Here is a 22776-nt window from a genome sequence, read left to right on the forward strand (position 1 = left end):
AGTGAGTATTTCAAAGAAGACTGCTATAGCTGAGAAAACAAGCCACAGATTTCTGACTCCATTCCAGTAGAAGGAAAAGTCCTATCACAGTCTCTCCTGTCTCATGCAAACACTGGTCCCTGCATCCAGACTATCCCCTGGGAAGACCTCCCATACAGCACTTCAGAGTATGTGAGGTTAAGAGCTAACTTTCATTGAGCACATCATTTTCCATGGGCGACAGAGACAGATTAATTTCAGTTGGTTTTGAAATATCAGCTCTAGCTTAACCAGTCACCTGCAACCATTCAGCTGCCTCTCCTGGTCATGAGACTCACAACTAGTCTTTACTTGCTTCAGCAAGTCTTCAGATTTTGTTTGAGTAAGGCACAACACCTTGTGAATTAAGTTTGCTATTTTGTAGACCAAGCACAGCTTCTGGAATTGCAGCAAGAACAGCAGTATCTTAATGGTTAAATTGGGGTGGGGGAGGGGAGAACATAAATTCAATGAGCCCAAGCAGAGATTCATTAAACACTCGGCTGCAAGCTAAAAATACTAGAATAAAAGTCTCTTTGTAATAAATTACCGTCATTTTCTAAACACAGAGCCAGCATTATAGGCTGCTAGCAACTGTAGCTAGTGCCAGACTAGCCCTTTTCTAAAATACTGCATAGAAAACCACTTTCATAGTATAGAAAGAAGTCCTCTGTCAGTGGATATATTAAAATAAAAATATGCTGATTCAGACGCAAAAAATGGGAATTTTCCCCTCCCTTTTTATATTATATTTATGTTCTATATCAACATATTTTAATGTTTGGATTTTTTTTTTCTTTTAGAAATAAAGCACAAGACATTTTATCTGTCAGTGTTTTTATTTTTTTTTCACTATTTGCAGTTCTGCACTGACTATCCTTGCAATTCTCACATCCAGCTCTTCCCTCAGAAATTCTGTGCTATACCACAGGGAATAGGGACAAAATGGAATCTAGTCCTTTTGAGAAGTAACAGGGACAGAACAAGAGGCAACAAACAAGACACAACACAGAAAATCCTGATTAGCTAATATGGGAGGGAAAAACCCTCAATCCACAGAGGCTATGAGATCTCCATCCTTGGAGATCAGCTGCATGTGGCCCTGAACAGCTTGATCAAAGGCAGTCCAGTCCCATTCTGAGTCCAGGGACTGAACCAGACAACCTTCCAGTCTAAATTATTCCAGGAATACAATTAATTTAAGGAAGATGACACAATTCTATCAAGCAACTAGAATATGCACTTTAGGTGCACTTTTGACCAGTTAGACAGAAATTATAAGTAACTCCATTACCACTGAAACAAGATTTTATCCTTATCCCTCAGGATTTACAGGTTAGTGTCTACAGCTTTACTTGGATTTAAAACTCCATGCTGCAAACAAACAATTCACATTGAATAGTGTGACAATACCTGACAATACACAAGTAGGACCCAAGTTTGCCAACATCCACCTACACATTTAAGCTCTTTATCACTCCAGTTCCCACTAGGTAAGTCTCCTGCGACTGCAAGATCAGAAACCAACATTCTCTGAATATACATACAGTATTTCAGCACTGCATATTCTCTTCTATGGTTACATCTCACCACTTCAAAGGAAAAATCTTGATTTTCAGATTTAAACAACCAGAATACTAAAGTTAAAGTCACTGTGAGACACTAACAAGCTGTACAGAATACTAGTCTCTCAAGATGAAGATATTTGCAAGCATGGAAGGAGAAGGCGGCAATAAGTAAAGAGAGAAGGAAAAAAAAAAGTAAGAAAGAAAGATGAAAAAAACAACCCAAAGCCCCACAGTAATTCCCAATAGACTGACTACATGTTTGAGTATGTGTTCCCACCAAGCCCAGGTTGCCAGGTTTCACAAAAAATATCAATAATGTTACTGATCAACACTGGTGCAAGCAACAAGGAGTCAGCTCCTCTCATCACCATGTTTCTGAAAGCCGAGACAAAGGTTGAAAAATCAATTTCTTCTAAGTGATGAATGAAGTAACTTTCACCACTGGAAAATTTTTCTCCTTTAACTGTTTTTCCTATGAATTGTTTTGTAAGCATGTATTTAAATAGTTTTTACTGAAGTGATCACTGGGTAAAAAGAACATGTTTATCAACCATGGTTTTAACACTTCTCCCAGTTTCCAGTTAAAAACAAGCTCACGTTTCCTTCCCACACACACCTGCACCATTTTAACATCAGCAGGTTTTAGACTCCACTTTTGAGATTAGCTACATCCTGTATACAGCTTGCATCCTTCACTACAGATGCACAGGAGGGTATAGTGATGCATATATAGTGCAACTTAAATGCCTATCACTTTAAATCAATAGCCATACACTACCTTTCTAAGGAAGGAAAATTTGTTTTCTTATTCATAGAAAAGGGATTTTTTCAGCATGAAAAATCCCTAAGAATAAGCCTTGGGAGTGTGCAGTATCAGTCCAGTCTTTTGCCTCAGTATGGTTTATTATTTCCTTAGTCCGTACTGTACACCTTTTCCTTTGTAACTCAGAATAAGCTTAGTCATCCACTATACACACACAAGTGTCTTATGATAGGAAAGCAAGACAAAAACAAGACATCAAAAACAAGACAATGAGGCCAAGCTCTGAAATGAGCAGGGAGCTAATCCTGCACAGGACACCAAGCATAAACCAATGCAACAGCTATCTACTACTATGCCTTGAGAACATCTGTAAAATCTCAATAGAGAAGTTTTTCATTGTCATAAACAGAAAGAAAGCATCTTTTTACCATGGACACCTGCCATGAGTGGGCTAGTCATCCTAGAAACAAGTCATGCAAGAGTCAGAGCACATACACACACAAAAAACCATTGTCTGTAGACACTTTGAAAGGGGCATTAACTTGACAGACAAGAGAAAATCTACTGTTTTGCTCTAAGGCCACAGCTAATTTTGTTGAATCTAAGAAACAGCAGTTTTGATTGAATTGGCATCTAGCATTCTGCTTCAAGTTCTGTTCCAGCCTCAGAAGCAAGTCTGAGAAGTTCTCAGTAATCTCAGGAAAGACAGGAACAGTGCCTTGAGGACAAGGAACCTTGCTCAATGAGCAAGGGTAGTGTTTTAGAACAGGACTTCTATTATAGACACCTATATGAAAATCTGTGCTTTATGATAGTACTCAAAAACAGCATTCCTCTTCAGAAGACTAAAAACCCAAACTATCTAAGCACAGGGGCCTGATTTCAATCAGACCTCTGCTAACTTCAGTTCTCTTATTCTGAACTGCTACTGATGACATGTGAATGTGGTTGGGTGTATTAAACCTGGAAGATTTATGTAATCAATAATGATCCACTCCAACAGACCGACAAAAATCAATTCTGAAAATATTCCCTTGGAAAAAGAAATAATCCAGAATTTTTTTCAGTTATGAAAAGTAGCAGCTGATCCTCCTCTGAGGAAACCACGATAACCTCCTACGGGTTATAAATGATGTAATTCAGACTGCGTGTGGGAAGCCAAAAACATTTGTCTTTTAGCACAAGGTGTCTATTTTAAAGCTGTCACTGCAATATTATCTGTATCCTTAATTAGCTGAGAAAGTTCTTCACCAGTTAACCTGCTCCATTTACACACAGCCTGAACCCCCTTGCCCCCCATCTCCTCCACGTCACCTTTCGGATATAGCGGTGACAACACGTGGAGCCTCGCACAGGGCTCAGCCCCTCCGGCGCGAGGGCTGAACACCACAGCTTGTCCTTGCTCCATCACCTGAGCTACCTGTCAGTGTTACTCACCAAGCTACTTCAGAAGATTAATTTGCAGCTTTCTCCATGAAGTTCTGGCTACACTTGCACTTTGCCTCCTAGTATGAACTATGCTGAAAAAAATAGTTTTGATTTCATTTTCATTTCATTCAGATTATCAAATGAAGTTTATTTGTAACCTGTAACCTGTATGAAAAAGCCATAAAATAATACTACATAGAGGCATGCTAGGAGAACATCAGGTGTTCCTCTGTCACAGCATACCTATTTGTATCTTTAGAGAGTGCCTTGCAAAAGTACAAAAAGAAAAGAAAAATCCTCTGTACAATACGAGTACAGAAGTATAGTTCTGCTGTAGAGAACTCTACAGTTAGAAACCTTTAACATTATCCTCTCCCCTGCTTCAGACAAATTACACATTATTACCTTAAAAAAAAACCAAATGGCAGTCTCAACTTTCACTCAGAGTCAGCCACAAGAGTAAAACTTCCTAGGAGTTAAGACCAAAGCAGAGGCTTCTTATTCTTACACAAAGCAATGGAGCTTTTCAAGTCCAGGAAAATCTACTGCCTGATGCACCTGTAATGGAATATATGGCTGAGGAGACTGGGCTTGAAAAGACCACAATGACTTCTTGTTCTACATGCCTGAACGTTACAGTTTTGCTTTTTATGAGTCTCGGACTTCCTGATAAGGCAGTTCATGTACCAAAGTATCTGCCAAGTAGCTGTTTGTATGACACTAAAGTCTTTTCACACAGCATACTATAGTATCTTACAAAAACAGGAGTTACGGTCATATTTAAATCCTTTTTCTCAGTTTAGACAACAGAAATATTCAACAGCTCCATGAGAAATTCCCCTTGGTATGATTTTGTTAGGTAATGACAGTGTCAAGGCACCTTGCTTTGCACCCTAAAAATGAGAAGTGACTGACACTTCTTATGATCAAAGAGCACTTACTAGGCTGAGCACTTTGAATGTCTCTGCCTCTGGTGGAAGGGGAGCCTGCAGAGACACACTGCCCGCTCTCAGATTTCTTTTCCACCGCATCATTGAAAACCACTGCAACTGAGGAGACTTTTAGAAGAGAGACTGAAACGATACCACGCTAAAAGGGAGAAGCGACAGCATGCAGAGCACTTACCAGGATATTTGTGTCCTTGCAGTATTCCTACACAGTAGAGAAGAAAAAACCCAACCCTTCGATCTTGTTAAAAATCAGCTGAAATCCACCAACTCCTTTAAACCCCCAGCAACTGCCAGACTGAGTGACTGCTCTGTGTGCTTTTACTTGAGCCGTGGGAAGCGCCTCCTGCCTCAAGAGGGGCCGGCTCTGCCTTGCGTAAGCTGGGTAAACACCACGGCACCACACAGCATTGGCTGGAGGCAGAACGAGCATCCTGCTCCTACTCCATCAATTCATCCATCCCTGGTCCCAAAAAGGAAAAAAGGAAGCAGAGGGTGTGTTGAGAACAATACTGCAGCCCAATTGCCTGGCAGCTCTGCAGATGAGGTTCTCAGAGAAACACTGATTTATTTCCTTCTCTTACATAACTGTACCCATGCATGCTATACCTTTTCTTCTTTTTTTTTAAACCATAATTTATTAGCCCAGCTAGCTTTCCTCACCTCCCACACAAAGAGTAATTTCTTAATACACGGAGAATTATACCAGCAGAAACTCTTCAGGCATTGCTATCTCCATTTTCACTAATACTGTAGGACTGGACACATGACACACCTGCAGATTCCACCAGTGTGTACTGGACCAATTGTCACAGCCAATGATTCCACAACAGCTCAGTCCTGTAGGATGAACGTTTAGAAAGGCAAATCTGCATGTGCCAGACCAGGTTATGAGCTCATTTCTCATTCCACCAACATTGAAATCACTGCATCAAGCCAGTGGGTGGGATAATTTAAATGTCTGAGCCATAAAGTGGTGATCAAGTTACCACAGCTTCCAAGTTACCTCGTGGAATTGATCATGCAAATTCTGTGAGGCTGCTGCAGTCACGATGTGACACAGCAGCTTAACCTTTACATCAAGTTATACATCACAGCTGTAGTGGGTGAAGAAGGGGTACCTGGTTACCCTGGCTCAAGCAATGTAGATACAGTCTGACATTTCACATCTGTGTTGTACATGTAACTGTTGATCCAGTTTCTGCTGCTCCCTCCTTGGCTTGCCACCTCAATCTTTAAAACACAATTTTATGGACTGATCTGCAAACATTTTAAAAACTTGGTTTATCTGCTCTGTTATTTTTCACCTGGATCTTTTCCCCAGTTCACCTCACAGTATAGCCACTGGGTAACACTCAAACTTAAGAACTGTCAAAACAGCTTTTCTGTTCATAATGCCATAACACAGCATAATTTGCAGCATAACACAGCATAATTTGCAGCTCCACAGAAGTCAGCTTCACTGCTGAGAACAAAGTGAATGCATCTGTATTTTCTTTCTTCTCAACCTGTACTCCACAGCAAACTCTCCCCTAAGTAATATAATATAGCTGTCCTGTTACAGGATCTTGTCACCTACACAGAAAATTGAGCTGCAAAACACCTTGTCATAGGTTATTCTGGATAATAGTATACATAGGCTCAAAGACACTTCTTTTTCTCCTACCATAGATGCCACTTTTCTTCACAGAAGTGGTTGAGCCACAGCTGCGGAACACTGGAAAGTGTCTGGAGAAACACTGATGGACAGGTACCCCCTTGTTTCCACTCTTCTGGTCACCAAAAAAACCCACAGAACTGAACACTGCTCTGAAAAGGTATGGTCATCATCACAATTATCAGATTACTAATCTGGCAAGGGTCTAAGGAAAAAAAACCAAAACCACACACAAATCTCCAACTATTTCAACCCAAATAATTTTGCCTGTTTGTGTATTTATTATCCCATTATACCAATGCAAATGAGGGGATAGGGACCTTCTGCATCAATCTCAACAGAAACACCAGAGACTTACGAAGCCCAGTCTTGAGATTTAGGTTGAATCTTTCTCCCTGCCAAAAATCAACAGCCTCACGCTGCTGGCACACAAACCCAGCTTTTCCACTGGTAACATGCAGATCATTAAAATGGCAATTTTTACTGGGGTAGAGGAGTCACACCACCCCACCTCTCTCGTAACTTTCAAGTATTTTCTGTTTCATCCCAGCCTATACAAAGTTGGCAGCTCAAATGGTGTTTTAATCAGGGTTAAGGGTTGCTTTTGTGATTTTGTTGAAAAAGAAAAAGGAAACCACATCAGGACTGCATTAGTATCACTTAACACACAGATATGGCACCAAGAGTACAAAAGGTGCTCTGTACTCAGGTATTTAACTGCAGTGATTAGTTACATTGCTATGACCACTTTCAGGTTGCATTACTTTTCTCACACAAGTTGTAAAACTTGAGTTGTACTGTTTCAAAACATCCTGAAAAGCAGAACTTGAAGAGTAATTTGCTTCTAGAACTCCTTTATTCTCATTTTACAGACACAGCTGTTCAGGTTAATAAACTTCTAGATTACTTTATGCTGCAGCCACCTAAGAAGCAGCTGCAGGTGGATTTGCTTTCTGCCACCCCACCCAGCCTCCTGCAGGTAACAATACTTACCTGCTTCCATATTAGTGACCCTCTGGAGCTATCAGGCAACACCACATAATGTCCTTTTTATAGCTAATCATGCCCCATCTTAATCCAGGCTTTTTGAGGGTTTATTTTGCTCCTGGGCACACTTCTACGTGGCTGCCTCTAAATCTCATCCAACCAAAGTTTGGACAACCTTGTCTCCCTGCCTGTGTTTACTCGCAGCCATGCTCTACTCAGCTGTTCTTGTGTCAATATTGCCCCCCACTTTGACGATGAGGAGGGTTTAATGTTTTTCATGGAATCACAAGAACTATGCCATACCTTGAGGACTGGAGGCAAATGCCTCCAGCACGCTGTCGCTAGGTGAGTTATCTGAATTCTCCTGGAGTACAGATACCATGCCAGACTAAAACAATGCAATCTGTAGCCCAAAATATCACTGCTAATTTCATGAAGTGATGCTGAACTGCAGGGGAGGTTCTTTCCTTGAAGTTGTTAAAGAAATAAAGGGCTGTATCGTCATGTTCTTCTATCTGACTCACAAACAGATGCTGTACAGTTTGATACAATTACGTGATTTCACATGACATTCAACATGAGCTCTGAAGAGGAATGCATTTCTGGCTGTTCCAGCTAAAAAGACAGCCGTAATTACAGACAGGGGCAACAGGCAACACTATGTCTATAGTGCCCAGACTGGCAAGAATCCTGAAAGGCAAACTCTTCATGCTGGAGTTAACCTGATCAGTATATTACTGTTACATTTCAAGACTGGCATTCTAAACACCTGTTGATAATTTTATTCAACAAAGCAGGCAAGGAGTGGAATAAAAACCCCACACAAGATAAGAGCTTGAAATTGCTGCACACAGGGTATATAGAAACAGAGACTGAAGGAAAGGGAAGACTGAGAAAAGGGAGAGAAACACCTGGTGGAAGACCAAGATGTGTAATGATCCCACAGGGGAGGTGTACTTGTACACTGAATGTTGAATATACACTATACACAACCTGAACTCCGTTTCCCATGAAGTCAGGGGCTGAACTCTGATCAAAGCCAATGATATCCAAATAAGAAAAATATTTCATGTATTGTAAGGCATTAACACTGTTAGGGGGTTCCCAGAAGCCTAATATCAGGTGCATGAGGGAAGGAGAAAGAAGGGAAGATTACTGACTTACCAGCCCTATTAATTTTTTATTGTGTTACGTCACATGTAATCTCTGTGCAAGAAGTTCCCATGTCACGCTGCTAGTAAAAAGTCATACTACAGTGTTTTAAAGAGATTATAGGGGGGGAACCAGCCTGAAGCAAAGAACATGCTATTTAGAGTATACAATAGAAATGCTAATCAAATAATCTGCAGGAAGAGGAGAAGGGAAGGAAATGACCTAATCCCCTGCACTACTGTGTGGTGGCTTATGGCAAGAAGTAAGAAAGTTCTTACTAGGGCTGAGAAAACAAAGGTCCATTGTTAGTGCTATTGCTTCCAGATAAGAACCCTTTTCTGCATCTTAAGTTTCTGTGACATGTAGGGTAGATGGTACTTTACGAACTCTTCTACACTGACCACTTCTGGAAGGGGTAGGAGAGGTTAATTAGATTTGCCGGACAGCTGAGTAAAAGATCTAAATAGAATCTGGAGTTGTTAAGGCACAACAAATGGTCCTTCAAACAGATTGGCCAACTCTAAAATGTTGTTCATTCAGCCATGGTGATCCTTAAGCAACTGTGGAGTAATCTGTCACCAAAGCAGCCTAGTTACAGAGTGACAACAAGTCATCACACTGCACAGAGGCATTTCCCGTCACAGGAGTCACACTGTGCCATCAGACAAACCTAATGAGCATTTCTTACCAAGTCCTGTTCCACCCTTACATCTTTGTGTGCCGGTTCCTCAGCCCACCAGGGAAGTCCTTCACAGGAGAAATGGGGCCCAATGAGCAATTCAACACAGCAACTGTTGCCCAAGTAAGGCATTTGGGAATTAAGCTGCTCTTAAAACAATGCTGTGGTTTAACCAACCCCAGCCAGTCACCATGTACCATGCAGCCTGCTCACACCTCCCCTGGCCCCTGAGAAAGGCAGAAGAATCAGGGGGAAAAAGGTAAAACCCTCAAGTTCAAATAACAACAATTAAGTAATCGAAACAAACTAAAACAAAGAGTAATACGGAAAAGGAAAAAAACATAAAAGGAGAAATAAAGGAAAACCAAGAAAGTGATGCACAATTTCTCATCACCCCACTGACTGATGCTCAGAGCATCCATGAGCAGCAGCCTGCCCCTCCCAGCCAATTCCCCCCAATTTATAATACTGGCCATGACGTTGTCTGGTATGGAAATCCCTTTGGCCAATTTGGGCCACCTGTCCTGGCTATGCTCCCTCCCAGCTTCTTGTGCGGCTCCTGGCTGGCAGAACATGGGACCCTGTAAAGTCATTGATTCAAAGTAAGCACTGCTCAGCAAAACATCAGTGCATTAACACTACCATCATCCTAAACACAAAACACAGCACTGTAGCAGCTGCTTCAAGAATTAACTCTATCCCAGCTGAAACTAGGACAGATGATTCTTCACCTGGCTTCAAATATCACCTGAAGCATCAGGTGTGCTGAATTCCTAAAAATTCAAGACCAAAAGAATGACAGGCAAAGCTTCATTCTGAAGAAAGCACATTTGTTTCCAAAAAGGTCAAACTGATGCAAGTCATCTGCCAAGTCAGAGCCATACAGATGTAGTTGCACCAGGCTTCTTTCCAACACAGTAAACTTTCATTTCCAAGGTACCTGGAAAAAGCTATTGTAAAAGATTACTTTTTAAATTCTCCAGGATCATTTCTGGTTCAATTAATCTTGGCTATGCACAAGCACTTCCTTAAAGAATTTTTTAAATATTGTTCAGCAATCTTTCAGCATCAGAACCCAGATTCACTGAGCTTTAGGTATTATGGTTCCCCCTAAATAAAGAAAGGGAGCCCAAATTTGAATTAATTTCCAAGACACAATTTTTGTACTTGCAAAACCTTTAAGGTTATAGCAGAACTAACTGAACCTGCATTACCTGAAATTTTTCATTCCTACAAAGCCAGATCATTTGACCATGGACCTGTAGAGAGAATCCTAAGACAGATGCTAGAAGTAATAACACTTTCAGTTCTGAAAAATATCTTTATCTCGGTGATGAAAAACATTTTAGGTTAGATTATTCATTCAGATTAGAAAAAAAAAAGATAGGAAAATAATTCAGTTATAGAAATTTAGCTATAACTGGCTGTCTCCCCACACATTCTAGGGAAAAAATATGCTAAGAGGGACAAAGTTTAAAAACTATTCAGTTCCATTTCTAATCAACTCCCACATCACACAAACGGATTTCTTACAAGAAGGCAAATATATTTTCCCACAAAGAGATCATGAAGCAAAAAGTAAAAGTCTATCCAACAGCCCTCTGTTTTATCCTAAATTCCTAACCACACTTCCTAGACTCTTGACACTCACCATTTTGACTGTAGTCCCTCTGTGATTCCAGTAAAAAAAGTGCTGCATAACCTCAAAACAGCTCCACTCACTTCTGCACGTCAGTATCCCAAGTCCATAGTTCATACCTGAATATTTTGCAAATCACTGCTATTAAACATGACAATCTTACTATATTCTTCCTCATTTCAAGCTTTAGACAGTCTTTACACCAGGTAGAAAACTTGCTCCTTTCTAGACATATCACCTCCAGCATTTACACATAAAACATATGACCTGTATTTCTCTGGAGAGCTGTCAGAGGGCTGCCTCCTCTCTGGCAAGCCAAGGGTCAGGTTTGCACAGTGGCCTGCTAGGAGATGTCAGAGCTCTGCACAGACACACAGGATTCAGCACCTCTGTCTCCTGTACTTCTGACCATTTAGGAATACTTTAAGTACTGTTTTATGAGCTCAGGTACGGAACAGATGTTACTTTAGGCAGTAACCCAAGAGAACAAGAACTGATTACTTGTCACATGCAATAGATTTGCCTCTTCTAAAAGAGGTATACTGAAATATATCCAGATACACTAAAAGCTGCCCCTTAAAAACTAAGGTAAACCAACTTTTATGCTAATACAACTTGCATTTATACATAAACACAAAACTAACTTTTTGCACACTTTAGTTCCCATGTGCATCACCTCCTGCAGCCAGCAATTCAAACAAGACAGTTCCATTACATTCTCGTGTTGGATCACCTGCCTGCTCACATTTTGTTACTACTCATAAAAAAATTCCATGCCAGTTGTTCAAATCTTTTTCTTTCCTTTCTAATCTCATAGGCAATGTATGATTTGGCATATACAAGCACAATACTTTACTTCCTACACTTCTAATCCAATTTGGGTAAGAGGTTTACTGCTTATAAAAATAAACAGGCAGTTGCACTTTACCTCTACGCAGGCACTAACACCCAACAAAAAAAAGTCATTCCCAAATAGTAGCAGTTCAGTGCTAGAGATGCCATCCCTAACTTCTGTTCCTTGGCTGAGACAGAAATGGTTGCTTCTTTAGAGGTACAAGGGAGAACTGGTAGCTACTCTTGGGTCTTGTCACATGCAATGCTTGGTATTATTTTGCCAAATATATTCCCAGCTAAAAAAGCCCAGGACAGAATATTTGACCCATGGAGATGGAGCTGTACTATTTCTATGGGGACCCAAGGGACCACATGGTCAGGTTTTAATTAAGAGCTAAGGAAATAATTGTATTTCACATTTGACTTACAGTTGCAGGTTTTCAAGGTCATCACTAGTTTCAAATTTTCAATTTTTTATGTCCAAAGAAAAATGTTACCTTCAAATAAGAGAAGCTATCTAGCTTAATATGTCAACTTTAAGTTAGTACAGGCTTCAGTTACAACCAAAAGAAGAAATATTCCCAAGAGTGTGGGTCATAAAAGATAAGGAAAGACATTTTGGTACTAGGAGAGTGGCCTGTTTGCTTTCAAAAGAGCCAAGCATTTGAAATCTGTATTGCTTCTTGTCTATTCAGCATATGTCAGACAAAATTTAGCAGATGAAGACAAAAGTAATTTTAGATTGGTTGAGTACAGCAGTAGTGACAGGCACTGTGGCAGAACATTTTTCTAGCAACTGCCAAAGTGATGCACCCATTGTGAGGCAGTGTTAAAAAGTTCAGCTGTATTTTCATAGACCACCCCAGCATTTTCAATGATGCTACGTCACGTTACAAACTCTAATGTAATAACACCTTCAAGTGGAATTTAAAAAAACTTCAAAATTTGGCCTAGAAACTAAGTCTCTTAAAATTGAGGTTTGAGAGCACAAGTTCAGCATGTTTCCCACCAACTAATGCTACTTTATTTACCTGACATAAAATGTTCAAGCAAAACAGCTCAACAATTTCTTCTGAAAGAAAATCCAAAAAACCCCTAAAACACTAAACAAAAGCCCATGTTTAAAGCTCTATCCGGCTCTCTGTACTTACCAGCTCATATTTCAAAGCTACCTGGAGAAGCCACCAAAGCAAAAAAAAAGTTGAACAGTTAAAGATGGAGCTAGATTTGAATGATCACAAGCATGAAACAAAATCCACATTTCTTTCTTATTCTGGCATTTTTCTGCCATGCAAAAGTATCTTCACACTTGCCAACTCACTTCTAGGAATGACCTCTGCTCTGCACTTTGTACCTGTACGCCTTGAGAGGCAGGTTTTGTGCAAAGAATTACTTGTTTTCTCTCAAGGAAGAATTTTTCCGTTCAGGAAATAGGAAACACTGTTGGGCAAATACACCGAAAAGAGCCCACAGCCACAAAACCCAGCAGTTTTGACAGCACCACAGCCAAGTGGTTTTTGAACAGTACCAGATGATTCAGAACACAGTAGTACTTCATTGAGTTTGGAAATAAATTTCACATGATTTACAGCATCACTTATTTATTAACCACATTGACTGGTTAATATAGTACAGATTTCTTCCTTTCTGAACCTTGGGAAAGAGATTAAGAGAAGCCTTCACTTTAACCCATGGTGTGCCCTCCAGATACACTCACAGGCTATGTTTGGGTATCTTCCACAGAAACCTTAGGCCCTGTTTATCTCATACTGAGAAGTTCACAGTAACAATCTCATCTGGAAGAGCCATTTCACTTGCCCCTTTTTCAGTCAGCCTTTCAGCACAGACCCATTCCTCCCAAGAAATCTGGCTCTTCAGAAATGATCTTCCCAAGATTTTCCGGGTAGATTGGACTTCTCTGGAGTGATACTGTTTGTGAACATTGTTTCAAATTGCTAATAGCTACTCACAGCTCAGCGGTGCCTCGTTCACACCTATTGACAGAGGTCTGTAGAAACCCTGCTCACATTCAATTTACTCATTGTCATCAGTTACTCTTATGCTTAGTGATGCCTCCTGCCATCCCTCTGTAGAGCAGAAGGCTCTGAGGTAATGAACTATCGTAGGCAACCTTAACTCAAGAAGTCACTACCCAGATTCCGCAGAGATGTCTGATACATTCGAGCTTCTGGACCAATGCAAACTCAAAGTAAAACAAAACAACCAAAAAACCCCTAAAACATTTAAGGAATACCATCTATGTAATTCACTATTCATAGACTTACTAAATAAACCTAAAGAACTTCAAATACGGCAAAGTCATTGGAGCCAATTTGACACTTGGCACCCAGCATGACTTTATGAAGTGACAGGTGAGTTTTGATGAAAACTGCAAGTTTGTCAGGCTGATCAGAGCTGCCTTTAGCACTCACTGTGTGTTGCCTCAATGCAACTTAGTGGCAGAACAAATTTTCAAGCATGCTCAGTCTCACTCCAACCACATCAACCCCAGCTGTAGAACAGATATTCTCTAAACATAAAGAAAACACTTCCTCCTCTGGCTCAGCAGCCACTGTTGTACCTAAACTTTTTAAAACACTGAAGTCATTCTGTACTTTTAGCACTTCACTGATGGAAATGTGTGGATTACACACCCTCAAAATAAACCTTGAACCATACAAATAAATAAAGCACTGTCAGAAGCTTGCTCTCCTCAAATTTATAATGGGTATTCCTTGTGTGCAAATATGACTGCTAACAAAAAAATGCAAGGTCAGCCACTCTGAAATGTTATCAACACTATACAAATGTTACAAAACCAACATGAGGAGTATATCAGCTCCAATAATTTTATTAGTTTCTTGAGGTGAAGCATTTTTCTTTTAGTAGCCACTTCCAAGATGAGGCATTTTTCGTTGTTAGAAAGGAGGCACCTCATTTAAATTGCAGAAAAATTTTTTAAAAAAACCCAACAATAAAACCAGGTAAGTGCAAAAAACCAGTTTTCTATAAAAGTCTTCACTTTAAAACAAATTTGAGGCCTAAGCTCTTTGTTTTGAAAGTACAGTTTAATATTCTGGTGTGAAAGAACCTGTAACTTTAGATATAAAGTTATTTAACTTTAGTTTTACCTAAAATCTAACAGAGTAGCTCTCTCATATCAGGAACAAGATACACCTTTCATTTACTCTAAAGACTGATGTAAATATTGTAGGCAAAATGCAGAGATGTAACTGTTGACACAAAGTTTCAGCCCCAAAACTTGCCCAACAAGAACTGAGAGCTAGAGCTCAGTGCCTCTGGAGCAAAGCACCACTTTTGGGAACAACTGCACATTCCCAGTTTTGTGACAGAGACCTGTATTTTACTGCTTCTGGCATTAAAACCGGCAACTAAGCATCCTCACATTTGCTGTACTGGGATTTGCCAAAGTCCAGCTGCAGGACTAACTATATGTTTTACTTGTTCCAGGTCCTTCTTTTTAAAAACAGGACTGAGACTAACATGAAGGGGTGCAAGTTTAGGAATTACTCGATTTCTTTTCATAGCTAGTCCTGTTTCTTCTAGTCATCCTCCCTCATCTGGCAATATGAAAATCCTTACAGGTTACTTACTAATTATTTTATTAATACATTTATATAAATGTCTTTGTTTTCCAAAGACATAGCATGGAGCTTATTCCTTAAGTTTGAATAAAGAAGTCCATATCTAAACCATAAAAATTGTATAAGAAAAAGGCAGCAAGTCTCACCCCCAAAACAATACCTCTATGATTGTATACACTGCAGCAGCAAGATTTATCTTTACTGGCAAAAAAATAAGGTCCAGAATACAAAAGTTAAGCAAAGATAACAGAAGGCCTAACACAAAGGGGCATTGAAATATTACAGTCGAAACTCCCAGTGAAGTGGCAGCCAACTGAAATCAAAGATCATAAGAAAAGCTTTCTTGTTAATTGAAAGCAATATGAAATCTCTTTTTGACCACGAATGCACAGAGTAACCTAAACCAGCTCCAGTGTACAGAAGACTGAATCCCTTGACAGAACTTTAGCCTTTCAGGTAACTGCTTACAAACTCAACATGCTCCAAAGATGGTTTTTAGTGTCATAAATGAAGATTCTCTAATTAAATTTTAAAAAGTTAAAATACTTGCAGCCTGTAAGTTTAGCCCAGATTGGAATTCTGCAACAAGATACTCTTCCTTAAGTGTCTTTTTAAAGCATGCCAAAACCATTAGTTAAAAGGATAATCTAAATAAAGCCATTGTTAAAAAAATAAAACTACATCATGCCATGGCTGGAACAGCTAAGGTACTGGTCAGCAAGGAAGGATTATTTCCTGGCACGGTAACAAAGCAGCAGACTTAGTTCTCCCTCTCTCTTTTCATTACTTTATTAAACCTTCCCAATATTTCACAAAAATAATACTGAGACTAGTAGCTCATCTTGTTAGCAGATGATCAATTGTACTGAAAAGCAGGACTGACTTTGTTTCTAAGCATACTGTTAAAAAAAAAAAGAAGCGTGTGCTAAGTCAGGGAAAGAAATTAAGAAATTGAAGCCCATATTCTGTTTTTCATCATCTACAAGGTCATTTCACCAAACCTGATGCTTGAACCCTACTATGCAGGTGTAAGTAAGGATTCAGCTGCACTGAAGGCAACTGAATTCAGCAGCATAAGCAAGATCACTATCAGCCTACCTATGCAAGACTGTACTAGAACAAATCTTGGCTGGACATGTAATTTAATTCACCACTCTGATCCTGGATAAGCCCCAGACCTCGAAAATAATTACACTACTGTCAGAGACAATGTTCACTGTCAGGTGGAATATTTAAGTTGCATACTGTTTCTCTGAAGAGATGAAGCACTTAAATGCCAGATACACTCCAGCTTTTCAAGCCACCAGCTTCAACACAGCTTCACAGCTCTTCCTAGAGTTTTTCCAAGAGTTTTGGCCTATGTACAAGTACTTGAACACAGCAAGTCTTCTCTGCCCACCATGTTTCATTAGATAGCAACTTCTTCCTAATGCATTTTCTAGCAAGACTCTCAAGTTTATAAAACAAATCTGTAACATCTAGATCACTTTCAAAGGTCTAGACCATACTGCACTACCTCTAGAGCTTCCCCTTGAAACACACTTGCTGAATTAAGGAATTTTGGAATAAAAATTCACTCATGATAGAAACTTGACAGCAAATCAAGAGGCACAGTGAAATACAGGGCTGATCAGAAACTAAAATAAATATGCAGTATGAATTCAAGTCGGCAAACTCATGCTGAATAATGAACTGGTGTTTCCCATACCTACAATGTTTCAAGCTGTTAACCACCAATACTGACTGCTCATAACTAGTTTCAAGACTTTGGCAGTTGAAACAGAAATAGCAGCCATTGAAGAACTGATAGCTTTGATCATGAAAAACATTATCATGATTAGCATCTCATACCTATTTGCTCCAATTCCCTAAGATGTAAAATAAAACTTGTCTAAGCAAGGTAAAGTTGATGTTCTCACAACACCACATTACTACTTTGGTTCAAGCAATACTGAGAGGAGGCAGCAGCTGCTGTCCTCAAACCAGAAGGCTAAGGAAAAAGACCAAGCCACAGATACATTCACAAACAAAGCTACAGAAAGCAATGCAAGAATTTTAAGTCTACCACATCAGAAGGACACACAGTCAGTCTAATAACAAAACTTAAGGCACAGCTCCCTGAACCTCTTAGGAAACTCCCACAATTAATTTGTTTCTCTTGAGTTAGTGAGAAAGCTCATGGAAAAACCCTGGTCAGCAGGTCTGGAATAAAGACAGGCCAAGGACTGCATAGCTCAGATCTGGGGAGGGGGAGCTATGTGTGTGCACAGTCCAGGGAGATGAGATAGAGAAGGCATCACTCTCATCAGGCAGTAAATGTTGTAGCAGAACCTCTGGAAACAACCTTGGGTAGAAATCCAACATTAGGGCATGAGAAAGTAAATTTGGCACAGTTTAGAAGGCATGTCACAAATATAATAACCCACATTTTATAAAAGCTGTGGTTGCTGTAGAGAGATACTATCCAATGAACTACTTAAAGCATTCTTTCACTTATTTAAAAAAAATAGTGATTAGAGAACAAATATCTTTACAGATAGTTACAGCAAGACAATAGAAGTAGTTTGTATTGTTCTACACTTGTACTTTTAGCTGCTTATCCCAATCAAAATCTTCCAGAACTAAATAAAAGCTCTATTTGAAAGGAACTCTGGAAGTAGCTACCAAATTCTCTAGATGAAAATTTTGGCAAGAAGTTCATGTGCAAATAAGAAAGTTTGTTCTTGTAGAACAACTGTGCAGATGCAAACTCACCGTGTCCAAGCCCCTCGAGATTGTAACCGCGCTTCCACTTGGATTTACGATACATAATCAAAAGTCTCACGCGCAGAGAGAAAGGGACCTGTTGCTGATGGTGGCTGTCAACAATGAGCTGAGATCAGTTAGCTGCTAGTGCAGACAGGACACCGATTTTCAACACTGTGAGAGAAAGCCAGAGTGAGACCATATGGTTAAGCCCCATCCACATCAGCAATTGAGAACTGTCAGCTGGCAGAGGCACAGGTAGGAGATCTACCTGTCACTCACAGCCACTGTAAAGAATGGTTTCACAGAGGTTGGCTCAGTGTCTCCTGGAATAAATGTGTCTTTGAACACAGCATACACCCTTCTCTCCAGTCGGTACTCCTAGTGCAAAGCAATTCAAACGCTCAGTTCTTCAACATTATTGAGGGAATTCAGTTGCCAGTTGGTGTGCTCAGGGCTTACTGAAATTTAAGAAAATGTTCTGGAATTATACTGGATAAGTCATAGTTTTACATTTACAGAAGACTGCCAGTTGCAGGTAAGCATTAGACAAGCACTGTCAGCAGACACCCTGGCTGTGTGTTATTCAAAACCATGCAAAATAAAGAGATGAAAGGGCTGGCTCTAACTTCAAACTACTTGGAGTAAGGGGAGTTGGACCAGATGAACTCCAGAGTTCCCTTCCAAATTCTTCTCTTCATTGACAAACCTGGCCACTACCACAGAGGCATGACCTTTGCATGCAAAGACAGAAGCCCTGCATCACAGAGCTATTATTTATCACCTATTTGCATGACTGCAGGAATGCCTGAACTTAGTTGTTAAGGCATAGCAGAAATACATTCTGCAGTTGAACAATTTTAAGGTGGCATAAAGCACTGCTGCCTGAAAAAGCAGCAGGCCTGCCTGTGGCCCAGCAGCTACATGACACAAGGTTCTGCACACCCATGATTTCCACAGACTCACACTCCAAACTGCTTCTAAACTGAATTTACTCAGTGCTGAGTGCACCTGAACAGACAACAGGAACAAAGAGCTGGGACTACCTTCCATATGACTGTGTTCATCTCCAGAAAAATAGTAAAATTATGTATTTTTAAACGCATCGATCAATGAGTAGTGAGATAACAGGAAATAAGAATTTATTTCTCAGCAGTACTTAAAAGCTATGTTGAATCTTGAAAAACAAGGAAATTTACTCCCATTTTTAACTACAGCTAATTTTGTTTTCTCACTCTTCTATTCAACTTATTTTGTTCTTTTAGGTAACAGAAGCTGTATTCATCAGTAAAAGACTGCTTAGTACAGCAATAATCTTATTAGCAAACATATGGAGTTAAAACTAAGCTTATATGAAAGATGCTGTAAAATTAAGCTTGAAAACAAGTACAGTAACAGCCATGAATGAAAACATTAAAATTCTGTCTCAGTTAAAAAAAAAAACACACTTGGAAAAACCTATAGATCTGTCTTCACCAAGGCTTAGTCATTTCCTGTACATTTCTTCACAAAACAGTATTTTGTCTGCTCCCATTAATGTGAGGTACCTCCATAATCAGTTGCTACAATAAAACCTGGGGTACACCAACAGTAACATAGGTTATGGTCCAATTAGAAAACTCTTCCACCAGCAGTTCTTCTGAACTGGTCATTTGGTTGCATGCTGGAAATGCATCTTCTGACACTGCCTGGGCAAAGATAACCTGCAGAAACTGAACAGGCTCCAAAAGAGACTCCAGTACATGGAGTGGAATGAGAAGACAGGTGTAGGACACAAAATACAGTCTCTGAAGATAGTGAGATAGTATCTGAAGATTGTCAAAGTTTAAGTAACATTCCCAAAGACTAATCAACATCTCTGAGATGGAGTAAAGGGTGAAACAGACACCTGACTTAAAACCATGCTTAGTACCTCAGCATAAGAGTGAGCCAAAGAAAAAACACCAACTGCCATGGTTAAGCTTCCAATACAGACTAATTTGGAATTCCCACATATTTTAACTACAATGATCATTATTAATAGGGAATGTAGAACTCCCTGGGATTTTATTCAACTCAAGAGAGACTCCCCCACTTAGATGTAGGTCTCTGAAACACTGAGCAACTTTACCTTCTGCTAGAGTTGTTAAAGTTGCAAAGCAGAAACCAGAACAGACTGCCATTTAACAAAAGCAGCCTCAGCAGAAGGAGTGAAAGGGAAAACCCAGGCTTCACCGAATGCCATGCTGCTCCACATCAACACAATGGAGGGGAATCCTGTTCCACTCTGAGTGCTATGAGCCATCTGGCCAGAAGCCATGCTTATGCACAGCTACTTGGCTTTGAGGGTTGAAAATACAAGATGAACAGCCAAAATCTGAGGCCAGCAGACACAGCTGTCAGGCAGGGATCAGCAGACCTGAGGACTGACTGTAGCATTACAAACACTCCAGCCCATACTGGTTGGCAGTTTTGCACTATACCCTATTCTTTCCCTCAGTTATTTCCTTCCTCTCTTTGTCTACCTACCATAATTCCTACTTGTCCTCTGCTTCTCTCCCCTATCTCTTCCATTTAATGTCTCTTTGGAGTCCAAGGTCTTTCTGTCAGGCTTCTTTCTATTCATACAGCATGGAAGTGCTGAAAAATCAAAGTTCACAATTTTGGGTACATTCAGTTTCTCGTCTCAGGATTTTAAAGAAATCAAGTTTCTTGAAAGACAGTTGACAGACTCTGCTTTTAACAGTCCTCAGTCACAACATCTCAGTCAGTACTGAAGAAAGGAGTTCACAAATAATGCAGTCTGCTGATTTAGCTTCTACAAATGGAGAGTCTGGCCACTGCAGAGACATCTGATCTACAGCTCTCACTGACATGAACAGCCCCTAGCCACACAAATAAGACTGTCATGGCTCTTCCCCAAATTCCTGCAGGGAAAAAAATGAAGACGATAGCCGATTGGATGGAACAGCTCTAAGAAAAATCAATAACAGTAACTGTAAAATCTAAAATTAAAGTAAGTCTGTTTTTGATGCTTTCAGTACACATGGTACATTAAATTTGGCACAAGCCCAATGGAACATGAAGTACTTGTGGACAATGTCTGCCAAGAGCTAGAAATATAGTACTTAGTCTTTAAAGAACAAACAGAGCACCTCAGTTCATTTCTACTTTATGCATCTAAAAAAAAGTTAAATCAAGGTGATCTTTCTGGGGGAACATTTGTATTAAATCTAATTGGCATGCATTGTACAATGCTGAATGGAACCCATGCCCATTAGCAAAGAATCACTATTTGTCATCCTATAATCCCTTCCACTTGTGACAAAAGGTTAAAAACAGATGTTAGACCTCACCACGTTCCAGAACACTGTGCTTTCCTGCTCAGCATCAGGTTTGTGCCTCACGTAAGCTCTCTATGTGGACCTCAGTCATGCTGACACTTCCAAACATCTGACACAGTGAAAGCAGAAGAAAAATGGGAAGCCTGAACTCAGGGAACTCATGCTGCACTATCATTTTTTTCACCTACCTTCACATTTGTTGCTACCTCATTAGTTTACATGCCTCAAAGCAGAGCAAGGTTTGATTAGTAACAGAATACTTATTTGCATTTCTGTAGCAGCCTCCAAACATTAACAAATTAAGCATCAACACACCTGTGAGTTCCTTACCTTTCTTGAAATAAGGACAAAAAACAAGAGACAAGCCTGACATCCCTCTGGGGCTTTGGAGACATCATGCACCATCTCAGCACACAGGTTCCTCTCCCTGCCATCTCCTATATCCTGCACTCTTTCACTCTTGAACAGGAGAGTCGAACACAATTCCAGCTTTGTTATGTCTCAGCCGCAGCCCTGCCTTGGGAAACTGGAGCAGCAAGAGAAAACAGGCAATGCTACACTTGACATCAGCCCAAAGTGAGGCAAGAAACTTCTCATGCTATCTCAGCTATATGTCAGCCAAGCACTACCTGAATCTTTAAAGCTATTATTTCTTGGTGGTTGATATTTTGAAATATATAATGCAGCCTGATAAATCTGACTGTTACTCCTCCTCATTAACAGCTGTAAAAAAATAGCAGAATGTCTACAATACTTGCTATTGTGGACTCAAGAGACCAAAAGACAGCCCGATTGGTCACGTGATTATTAACATGGTAATGTTCACTTCTCCCTATGACTGGTCTCTTGGTTTTAAAGTAAGCATTAACTCTTCCCTCACCTTTTGGATCAGGTTCCTCTCCCTGCTCCTGTTTATACACTGGCAACTTGAACAAGCCCCTCCCCAAAGTTGGGGGGTAAGGGAAAGGCAGCAAAAATTCTTTTAACATTTCCCCTCTTGAGGCAGAGGTTCCTCTTGCTGTCTGTGCACATGTGAGAAGAGTGATATATGAATGCTTATTTCAGTAAGGAAAAAATTAAATAGCCTATATATATCAGCACAGGAATTCAAAAGTAGTTGCTGTATCTAAGTCACAAATGGCTTATAAGCCCACATTTTCTACTAGAGCACCCTGACCTTTCTCAGCCAGCAGAAAGAGGTACAAGAACCTACTCTTTGCTCACATCTGCTGCTCAGAAACCCTCAGACAAAGCTTAAAATACAGGCCACAGTACTGACCGTATAAATATGCACATGTGCAAGAAAAAAATGGATAAAAATAAAAGCTATTTGTGCATTTATTTGCCTGCATGATCAAGCTGAATTCCTCAACTTCAGCAGGTGGCTGACAGCCTTAATACAGTAATACATCACTTTTAAAAAAGACAAGA

At 40.0% G+C, this 22776-nt stretch overlaps 1 protein-coding gene across 3 annotated transcripts in view; it reads right to left on the reverse strand.

Annotated features, from left to right (window-relative positions):
- Positions 1-22776, reverse strand: part of PELI1 (pellino E3 ubiquitin protein ligase 1) — a 43058-nt gene that overhangs the window by 12461 nt on the left and 7821 nt on the right. The window contains exon 2 of one of the 3 annotated variants that reach the window (XM_058835294.1): positions 18032-18196. The exons of 1 other annotated variant lie outside the window; for it this stretch is intronic. In XM_058835294.1, coding sequence (XP_058691277.1) covers positions 18032-18086 — 55 coding nt within the window. In that variant the 5' untranslated portion in view covers positions 18087-18196. Of the gene's footprint in view, positions 1-4902; positions 5035-18031; positions 18197-22776 lie in introns of those variants that run through there. One more of the 3 variants, XM_058835296.1, reaches the window with a different exon arrangement.

This window comes from Poecile atricapillus, chromosome 3, assembly GCF_030490865.1.
Source record: "Poecile atricapillus isolate bPoeAtr1 chromosome 3, bPoeAtr1.hap1, whole genome shotgun sequence".
NCBI lineage: Eukaryota > Metazoa > Chordata > Aves > Passeriformes > Paridae > Poecile > Poecile atricapillus.